Source organism: Solanum verrucosum, unplaced genomic scaffold (genome assembly GCF_900185275.1).
Source record: "Solanum verrucosum unplaced genomic scaffold, falcon-dt-bn FXZP01000278.1, whole genome shotgun sequence".
In the NCBI taxonomy this organism is placed as follows: Eukaryota; Viridiplantae; Streptophyta; class Magnoliopsida; order Solanales; family Solanaceae; genus Solanum; species Solanum verrucosum.
In genome coordinates, this window is record NW_026020332.1 from 3,216,103 (window position 1) to 3,227,393 (window position 11,291).

The following is an 11,291-nucleotide window of genomic DNA, read 5'->3' on the forward strand; positions in this document are numbered from 1 at the left end:
ATATCTAAAATCCATCATATTTGAATAATGTCCATAAATAATGATTTATGATTATCACTTCACGATGAATGCCCATTATCGTTTAATTTAATTAACAAATATATTGCCTCTTTTTTATATTCAAAATCATTAAACTAATTATTTTTCATACTTTTCTTCAAAAATAAAATCTAAATAGTACCTCACTATAATAATTATGTAATTTTCAAATGATATTATCTCTATAATGACATTTAACGGTATATAAAGAACAATTAACGACTCTTCAAAAGTGGAATAAAAAATGTAAAATTATAGTGATACTTTTGTACATTTTCTGAATTATAGTTAAAGTAGTGTGGGGTCATTTGATTGGTAGGCTAAAATGGTGGGCTAAAGATATTAATCTCACTGATAAAATGAGTTTGGTTTTTTTATATTCATGATTGATTTGTTTCATCATTTAAATATATATATGGTCTATATGGGAAGAGAGAAATATTGAAAACATCTCTAAATTTAACGAAAATTTAGATAACGTATTTATGTTGCCAGATCAAAAATATATTATTTTAAGACGATCAATAATTTAGGAATTAAACTAATAATTTATGCCTAATTTACGAGTGTATTTGGTATCATTTTTTGTCAATGTCCTCCCCTACCAACCAAATGACATGTTTTTCCGTAAATACCCCTATTGTTGTAAGTTCTCTATAAAGCACACTTTCATCCATTACTAAACCATCTCTCATTCTGGGGAGTACACTCTGCAATCAAATTATCAGGTACTCATTTTTTCATCTCTTCTCAATTATTTCTCAGTATGATTATTATTTTGTTAAATTCAAGCTAATTTTTATAGCTATTTATTCATGAAAAATCATAATTAGTATTAAGAATTTGGTTTTTTGTACAATGCATGCCATATTTAGAGTAGAACAAATTAATTTGTTGCTCATTGAGTTTTCATGCATGCTGAAGTTTTTGGGTTTAATTTTTTGAAGTTATTTGTATAGACCAAAGTGTTGAAGCTAAATTTTGTGAAGAACAAATTATATTGTTGTGGAATGAGTTACTAATTTTGAAGTGAAGAAGCATAATCTTATTTTGGTAATGCTGCAATTAGAAGCATATATTAGTAATTTTGTTAGTTTTGCATGTCAACAAAAATTGTCATTAGTTACTCTGTTTTCGTTTACTACTGTTCTTCCCTAAACTTGAATAAATAAATTATTGAGAATGCCGAATGGATTATTTTTACTTTCTTTTTTTTGTTTTTTGTTGTGAATGGATGATATATTTTTGAAAGAGGATTGTAAGGCTGAGGATATAAAAAAGAAGAGTTGAAATTATATTTCTAATTAAAATGACCATGGAGGTCAATTAGTCAAAAAGTTAGATGATTTTTGGAAGACGACTTAGATTAGTGACGTTTAACGGTGAATTAGTATAAGTTGAGTGACCATTCAGATTAGTGACGTTTACCTTTACATCAGTTGATTTTACAATGATAAATTAGTAGCAAGAAAATGGATAGTCAATGGTTATATATTGTGCATAATTTCCAACTTTTAGTTTCAAGATTATACTGAAGTTAGCGTTTTTCTCCAAATGCTTGTTACATCATGTTGCTAATCTTACTTTGAATAGCATTATGTTTTTGGAAGAGGTTCTGTGTTGTTTATTTCAATAGCATTGAGTTTCTTATATGAAAAGTAGTGCTCAATTGCTATATGTGATTGATGATGACAAGTAGTACATTTCTTGGCTGTGGTTCATAACTTGGATTCGTCGTTGTAACAGTTATACGTCCTCAAGTTTCCAAGATGTCGGATGCTAAGGCCCCCGCGGCCACCGTTCACCCTAGGAGGAAGATCCAGTTGGTGGACTTTCTTCTTTCGTTCCGATGGATCATTGTTATCTTTTTTGTCCTTCCATTCTCGTTCTTGTATTACTTCTCCATATATCTAGGGGATTTGAAGTCTGAGAAGAAATCTTACAAGCAACGCCAGATGGAACACGATGAGAATGTTAAAGAGGTTGTGAAGCGCCTTGGACAGAGGAATGCAGAAAAGGATGGTCTTGTCTGCACGGCCAGGCCTCCTTGGGTTGTTGTTGGAATGAGAAACGTTGACTATAAACGTGCTCGTCATTTTGAAGTTGATCTTTCTAAGTTTAGAAATATACTTGATATTGACACGGAACGTATGGTTGCCAAAGTTGAGCCTCTTGTCAATATGGGCCAAATGTCAAGGGTCACTATTCCAATGAATCTTTCCCTTGCAGTTCTTGCTGAGCTTGATGATCTTACCGTTGGTGGTTTGATCAATGGGTTCGGGGTCGAAGGAAGTTCTCACATCTTTGGATTGTTCTCTGACACTGTTGTAGCACTTGAGGTTGTTCTAGCTGATGGAAAGGTTGTTAGAGCTACAAAGGACAACGAATATTCTGATCTTTTCTACGCTATTCCGTGGTCTCAAGGGACATTGGGGCTTCTTGTTTCAGCTGAAATCAAGCTTATACCAGTTGATCAATACGTAAAACTTACCTACAAACCTGTAAGGGGTAATCTTAAAGAGCTTGCACAGGCTTATGCGGATTCTTTTGCACCTAAAGATGGAGATCAGGACAATCCTTCTAAAGTTCCAGAGATGGTAGAAGGCATGATTTATGGTCCAACGGAAGGTGTTATGATGACCGGTATGTATGCTTCGAAGAAAGAAGCCAAACGAAGGGGTAATGTAATCAACAATTATGGTTGGTGGTTCAAACCATGGTTTTACCAACACGCTCAAACCGCACTGAAAAGAGGGGAATTTGTGGAGTACATCCCAACTAGGGACTACTACCACAGGCACACGAGATCGTTGTATTGGGAAGGGAAACTAATTCTTCCATTTGGTGATCAGTTCTGGTTTAGGTTCCTCTTAGGATGGCTCATGCCACCAAAGATTGCTCTGCTCAAAGCCACCCAAAGTGAGGCTATTAGAAACTATTACCATGACCATCATGTCATTCAGGATCTGCTTGTTCCTCTTTACAAGGTCGGCGATTGTCTCGAGTGGGTTCACCGCGAGATGGAGGTAAAACTCTTATACCCCTCCATTCAAAATTTGTTTATCTTACTTCCTTTTTTGGTTTTTGACAACTTTTAACGGAGGAAGTATTTGATTTATGTTCAAGATATACAAATTTGATTGTATTTGAATTGAATTGAATTTGTTTAGGTATATCCCATTTGGCTCTGCCCACACAGAATTTACAAGCTGCCTGTGAGACCTATGATCTACCCTGAACCAGGATTTGAGAAACACAAAAGGCAGGGTGACACGGAATATGCACAAATGTACACTGATGTTGGTGTGTACTATGTTCCGGGAGCAGTCCTGAGGGGTGAGCCATTTGATGGTTCAGAGAAATGCCGCCAACTTGAGCTTTGGTTGATAGAAAACCATGGATTTCAGGCTCAATACGCGGTGACTGAGCTGACAGAGAAGAATTTCTGGAGGATGTTTGATAACAGTTTGTACGAGCAATGCAGAAGGAAGTACAAAGCTATCGGAACATTCATGAGTGTGTACTATAAATCGAAGAAAGGAAGGAAGACAGAGAAGGAAGTGCAGGAAGCTGAGCAAGAGAAAGCTGAACAAGAGACTCCTGAAGCTGATGAACCTGCAAATTGATTTCGAAGAATTTCTCAGACTTTTTATTATGATCATCCATCTGTTTAGTTGTTTCTAGTATGAATTTTCATTTTAAATAACCAGCTACATTGAAGAACTATTACTAGTAAGGTCTGCTTGTCTGTTCCAAATTCAAATAAATAATACTCCGTTAGTGCAGTTCAAAACTCTCAAGTTTCATTTCCTTTTTTCCAGACATTTCTGCCTGACCATCAAGATGAAATTTGAAAAAAAAATTAAAATGCAATTTTTTTTTTAAAGTTGTGCTCAATCATAAATTCAAATTATGGTATTTTTCAAAATTTTATGGCTAAACAATTTAATTTCGAAAAAAAGTAATATATATTCATGGTCAAATGGACCTAACTCAACCAAAGACGACAACATAAACATGGATAAATAATGATTTATAAGAAATAAGGTATATATTAGTTTTGTGTACTGGTACAATTTTTTTGGCCTATGTTTGCATTAGTTATACACACTTTATTGTATATTGACTTGTGTATTGCTAAATATATGAAAATTAATGGTATTAGTAATACAAGAGGATTTAATGCCTTAGCATGATTAAAAACTCAATTGCCTTTTAAAATATTTTTTACATCTTTTTCGCTATATTTGTGGAGGGTATCTTTATAAATAAATATTATTTTTTTGAAAATTATGTAATGCATTCTATTTTAATACACAAAATAAAAAAATGCATAAAAAATATTTTTTGCATATTAATACAGATACTACTAATACATTCTATTTAATATTATTCTTATACACACTATCAAATGACCACCAAATAAGACTCTTAACTAAGGATGACAATGAGGCGATGCGGGGCGAGGGAGGGTTAAGCTTGTGCCGCAAATTTTGAATATACTAGTTTATAACATGGATAAATAATGATTTATAAGAAATAAGGTATATATTAGTTTTGTGTATTAATAATACTTTGTCTGGTATAATTTTTTTAGCTTATGCTTGCATTAGTTATACAAATTTTATTGTATATTGTGTATTACTAATATATGAAAATTAATGGTATGAATAATACAAGAGGATTTAATGCCTTAGCATGATTAAAAACTCAATTGCCTCTTAAAACATATTTTACATCTTTTTCCCTATATTTGTGGAGAGTATCTTTATAAATAAATATATATTTTTTGAAAATTATGTAATGCATTCTATTTTAATATACAAAATCAAACAATTCATAAAAAATAATTTCTGCATATTAATACAAACATTACTAATAAATTCTATTTAATAGTATTCTTATACACCTTATCAAAAAGGCTACCAAATGAGACCCTTAACTAGGGATGGCAATGGGGTGATGCCGGGCGGGTTTAGCTTAACCCACAATTTTTTTATTCCGCACCGCTCCGCATAACAATTTTTTTCATTTTCAACCCGTCCCGCATAATAATTTTTTTCATTTTCAACCCGTCCCGCATAGACCTGCCCCCATAATTTTTAAATATTTTTTTTCTAGTTAAAAATAAAATTCATAAAAATAAAATTCATTATTCATTAAGTTATATTAATTTAATAGATAATGACTTAGAAATTTATTTTTAGAGGTCAATTAGGAAACATGTAAAAAATGTATTATTTTTTATTGAACCATTTTCATTTACTATCTTAAATATTTAGTAGCTTTTAAAAAAAAAATCTTAATAAATAATGTCTATCACTCTTATAACATGTAAGAAGTTAAATTTAAATTTGATCTTACATAAAATCCCATATATCTGCACCCCGCAACCCGCCCCACCCTATATTAATTTTTTTTTAAATCCACTTCAACAAGCCCCGCATCCCTCCCACCCCACATCCACTCCACCCCATTGCCATCCCTACCGCCTTAACCAACCAATCAAACATATATTCCATGTTCTTTTCAGAATTAAACAAAAAAAAGTAACCGTTAGAAAAGTTGAACGTTATGCCTAACGTTACAATCCAATTAATTCCCCCACACCATTTGCCTATAAAGATAGAGCATCTACACAAATATTCTCTATACACTCCATTAAAAGCTAAGAAATTAGAACAAAAAGAGAGATGGGTATGGTTGTTGTTATTTCTCTTCCATTTATACTCTTCACAATTCTTATTGGATTTGGATGTTTTTTCTTTGGAAGAGCTAAAGGTAGACAAGATTTAAAAACCAATCCACAAGTCTTTGGGGTACCCACCCCACCACCTGGTACTTATGTTACTGCTCCTTTTTCTTCAACTCATATTGTCAAACAAGACAATACTTCAAATGTGTAAAAGTTCAAGACTTATGGTGCTTATCATATTGTGAATGATATATTTTACTTCTTTTCTTTCGAGTTGTATTATTGTTACCTGATAAGGTAAAAGTAAGGTTCGTGTATATTCTATACTATCCCAAATTCCACTTGTGAGAGTCAGTGAAATTATACTGAGTATGTTGTTATTATTATTATTGTTGAAGTTGTAGTACGAATTGGTGATTAAAGTATGTTTTGATCATATTGGTAATGAAATTGTATCAATTGAGTGCGAACTAATTCGCTTGTTTATCTGTAGGTAAATTTTACTCCTTCTTGTATTACTTTATTATCTGGCATGATTTGGAATACCAAATGTCAAATTGAGTGAATTTGAATAGAGAATCTTCAATTTTTAATTTTTTATTATTTATGTGTGGGAGAACGCATAAGTACCCCCAGCCTATGCCCAAAATCTCTGAGACACACCTAACATTTACTTAAGGTCCTATTACCCCCGAACTTATTTTATATATAATTTTCTATCCCTTTTCGGCCTACATGACACTATCTTGTGGGCCCAGCGCGTGTTGACAATTTTGTCAAGGATAGTGCCACGTAGACCGAAAATGAGTAGAAAATTATATGTAAAATAAGTTCGAGGGGGCAATAGGACATTAGTAAAGGTTAGGTGTGTGTGTCTCAGGGATTTGGGGCATAGGCTGGGGGTACTTATGCATTTTCCCTTTATGTGTTTATATAAGTTTTAAAAAAAAAAACCTATTTCCTCAAATCTCATTTGAAAAAATAAAATCATTTAACCCTCCAAACGCTAATAATGTTACAAAAAGTCGTATCTTCTACTTATTTCATTCATCTCTTCAAACAAAATACCAAAATGGTAAAAATAAAATAAAATGAATTAACCTTGAATCTTGGCGTAATGTTTTGCAAATTAATATTTTGTCTATTTATTATTATTATTATTATTATTTATAAAAAAAAAATGATTTAATCAATTATAGGATTCTTATTAAAGATTTTTAAAAGAAGAAAAAAGGCAAAGCAATCTCTATCATATACTTCAACAGTATACCATATTTTTGGTTTATTGGAAATTATATACTCCATATCTCCTATAAATAATGGAATATATATGTTAAGCAATTGTGATGATAAAAATCTATTATCTAGTGTAAAAATATCAACATGGTATTTACAAGTAGTATATTTGTGATTAAATAAATGATTTAGGATTGTAATAATATAAGAACTATCTTTATACCTAGATTATTTTGCCTAATTCAGTGATTAAGAATTATAAGAAAAGCAACTCAACATAGTAAATCTCAAAGGATACATTTATCTTATTAAGGGCGGTTGACATAGTGTATAACGAATAATAATACTGAATATGAATATTTGTTATACTAATTATAGGCAAGGTTATATACTAAGTAAGTATAATGTAAAAATCGTTAAGTTGATCCATATAACTTAATAACATATTTATAAAGTGGAAAGTGAGATGCCTCGTTAAAATTTGATTGATCTTCACGTTAAAATTGGGATTTGATTTGTTTCATTTCCATTTTCGACTATAAAATTTTGACTAAATAAATACTCCAATAAATCACTTTTAATTGCCCAACTTAAAATTATCATTTTCCACAAGTATTGAAGGAAAACACAAAATCAAACAATACAAGAAATGACTTCTTCCCATTTTTTCTTTCATTCCCTTTCTTTATTTGTCATTTTCTTGATAATAATAAATAAGGTTTCTCAAGTTCATGCTATTGGTTCAGTGTTTAATGTTCAAGATTTTGGTGCTAGTCCTGATGGGAAGACTGATAGTAGTCAGGTAAAATCACAATAGTCGAAATTAGTAATCTAGAAAATACGATAGACATAATACTATAACATGTTACAATATACTAATAATGTATACAGTGATAGAGTTACCCTTGTCCAAAATAGTTATCGATGCATTTTTGGTGGATAATTACAGTGCGTAGATAAATAACTTCTTTCAATGTATATGTCTAATCACTTTTTACCCTTTCTGGTTAATATACATAGAATATACACTCATTATACACATGTTATACATATATTATACATCTGCCGATTATCGTAATCATGATTCTCAAAGTCTTTTTGTTTCTTTGTAGGCATTTTTGAAGACATGGAACCAAACATGTCAAAACAATGGAGGAGGCACAATCCTTATTCCAACAGGAACTTTTTTGTTGAATACATTAACATTTAATGGGCCATGCAAAGGCCCAATCTTTTTTAACATTAATGGACTTTTGAAAGCTCCTTTGGGTAAATGCAAAGATGACTATTGGATATTATTTCAACATATTGATGGGCTGACTATTAATGGAGAAGGTTCTTTAGATGGTCAAGGCCCATCTGCATGGTCCTTATATAACGCCAACGGCCCAAATCCTCCTTCGGTAAAAAAAATATTTTATTGCATATCAAATATTTTCTTCCCTTTTAATTGTTTATTATCTTAGTAAATACACAAGGAAATCATAACTAAAAAAAAATTAAAATGGAAGAAAAAGATAGCCTTATGTGTAAATGTACCCTTCAGCTATCTAGGTTATCAAAATGACTAAGTATACGCTATATATATACTCTGGTTGTATATTTGTATATACGTATATACTATATAGTATATACACAGTGTATGTATATTATGTATATAAAGTATACACTACCTTTTTATTATATACATATTTTATAAATTAGAAACATAGGCGATTTTCATTGCAAATCAATTTAAGTTTTGTGCTATAAAATATGATTTTTTTCACTCCATTTCCATCGAACCAACTCACGGAGAAAACACATAGTGGTAAACAGCTTTTCACTTAGGTATTGAATTTTTTTATTATGGACTAACAACATTTTATTTTTACTATATTATATACAGTCTATAAAATTCAACGGCATGAGCAATGCTTTAATACAAGGCATAACATCAATCAACAGCAAGTTCTTCCACTTCCAAATTAATAAAAGTAAAGGAGTTCATTTTCAGAACCTGAGCATAACAGCACCGGACGAAAGCCCAAATACTGACGGGATTCATATAGGCGACTCCAACGATATAATTATTAACAGAGTAAATATTTCGACAGGAGATGATTGTGTTTCTATTGGGCCTGGTACTTCTAATGTTCACATTTCTGAGGTTAATTGTGGGCCTGGACATGGCATTAGCATTGGAAGTTTAGGAAAATACCAAAATGAAGGTGATGTGAATGGAGTTATTGTGACAAATTGTAATATTGGGAAAACTCAAAATGGACTAAGGATAAAGAGTTGGGCACCTTCACCTCCTAGCAAAGTTTTCAATGTCACTTTTGATAATATTAATATGAATTATGTTGAAAATCCTATCATCATTGATCAACATTATTGTCCTCATTCATCTTGTAAAAATGAGGTACGTCATTTATGTGACACGTTTTTCTTTTTCAATTTTATTCTTATTGAGAAGATTTATTGCTACGTATATATTTATCACTTGTTTTACATTACAAATTTTAAAAATAGTTTTCCTCTCTCTCTTGTATCATCTAGTCACTTATTGCCTACAGAAATTAGACCGAGGGAGTACAATTTTGATCTTTCTTAATTCAGAGATCAATAAATAACTTTCAATAACAATCACGTTTTTAAAAAAAAAAACCATTTTTTCATGTTGTTGTATTATGTATTTTGTCTAGTTAGACTCCAAAATGAACACTTTTTGAGCATCACATATCAAAAAGGACCCTCTCTAAAAACACGTACAGACAAAAATGGACACTTTGCCAACAAATGAACGAATTGTCCCAAATAATGTTAACTCTCTGTTTGTCCTACTTCAAAATAAAATACAAATATTTTAAGATAGTTCACCCATCTATGGACAAACGGCCTTGTTATAACAATCAAATGATGTGTACAAACGACTTTGTTATAGAAAGATTTGAAAATATATGAATTTTAACATTTATTGTTTGTAAAATGCATTTTTTAGCTTGTATATTAATTATATATTTATGTACAGGGTGATTCACAAGTGCAGATTTCAGATGTAAAATTCATAAATATAAAAGGAACTTCAGCTTCAAAAGAGGGAGTAGTGCTTGATTGTAGCAAAAGTGTACCATGTCAAGGGATTGAGCTAAGGGGTTTGGAATTAACTTTGAATGGCCAACAGACCACTACTGCAACTTGTTCAAATGCAAATATGAATTTTTTTGGACCACAAACTCCTTCTGAATGTACTTGATTATTCTTATACCAATTTAGAGGTTGATAGATAAGTAAGAATTGAGAGAGGGTGAATCCGGATTTAGTCTGGTTCCAATGTGAGTATTGGACACATTAAAAGCTAGGAAATAGGAGTAGTGTATTTTGGTTTCTAAGTGAATCAATAAACCCTTTTATTACCTTTTAATTAATAGTTATAATGTCAAAAGAAATGAAATATGATTTGACCTTTGGTAACTTCTTGGTGTCTCTTAATTGTCCTTTTACTTGAAGTAGCTTGTGATTTTTGTTTCTATTTTTGATTTAATGTATATACATCGTCAACATAAAAATTCTGAACCTATATAAATTAAAGAATATATGTATGTATAGATAAGCCTCATTAACATGTGGTATATTTGTAATGTGATTTGTTGGTGTAAAAATTACTTACACGATGTATATAATATAATATATATATATATATATACTCATTAAAATATGGAGTATTCTTCTAATGCATTACTTCAAAGAACAAACTGGACAACACTTCATATTCTTTATCAGCATCCTTTGGATATATGATTTTTTTTTCAAAATAGTGATCACAACTATATATACTCATTAAGTCAATTTATTCTCCATGTGTAAAAAGATATTATTCTTTGATTATGTATATACTCTATAGTCTATACTTTGTGTTATTCAAAAGCATTTATTCTTAGCAGGCTTTGATCATAAGTTTTAAATTTATTTTTTTTATTTTTTTTTACTTTTTTCTTAAATTTATGAGGTTAGAGTTGATGATGAAGTTATGTTCGGTGATATTTTTTTGCAAAATAAGAGAAGAGAACACTTTTCGGACTTGAAATTGAAGATGGAGTTGGAAAACAAGATATAAACAATTTTTCAAATTTGAAATTCAACTCTAAAGCTGGATCTAAATTTTTTATAATCAAACACTAATTTTGAAATATAAAGTAAGAAAATACTATGAAAAAAATGAAAAATACTCATGACCAAACGAGTTCTTACTAATTTTTTTTTTTTTGTATTCCACTCAGTGTTTGATATCCATATTAGAACTCGACTAAATTTGGATTCGCACTGGAAAGCCCTACAC

General features: G+C 30.9%; 2 protein-coding genes across 2 annotated transcripts; both read left to right on the top strand.

The window, feature by feature from the left end:
- The first annotated feature begins 723 nt into the window (after window positions 1–723).
- On the top strand, window positions 724–3,805 carry LOC125836515 (delta(24)-sterol reductase-like). The gene is made up of 3 exons (XM_049515682.1): window positions 724–767; window positions 1,786–3,065; window positions 3,210–3,805. Exons 2-3 carry the CDS (start codon window positions 1,809–1,811, stop codon window positions 3,663–3,665), a joined length of 1,713 nt encoding a protein of 570 aa, XP_049371639.1. The 5' UTR covers window positions 724–767; window positions 1,786–1,808; the 3' UTR covers window positions 3,666–3,805.
- A 1,904-nt stretch (window positions 3,806–5,709) lies between these two features.
- On the top strand, window positions 5,710–10,208 carry LOC125836394 (exopolygalacturonase-like). Its single transcript, XM_049515568.1, has 5 exons — window positions 5,710–5,877; window positions 7,717–7,772; window positions 8,083–8,373; window positions 8,859–9,374; window positions 9,984–10,208. Exons 1-5 carry the CDS (start codon window positions 5,733–5,735, stop codon window positions 10,206–10,208), a joined length of 1,233 nt encoding a protein of 410 aa, XP_049371525.1. The 5' UTR covers window positions 5,710–5,732.
- Window positions 10,209–11,291: the final 1,083 nt, after the last annotated feature.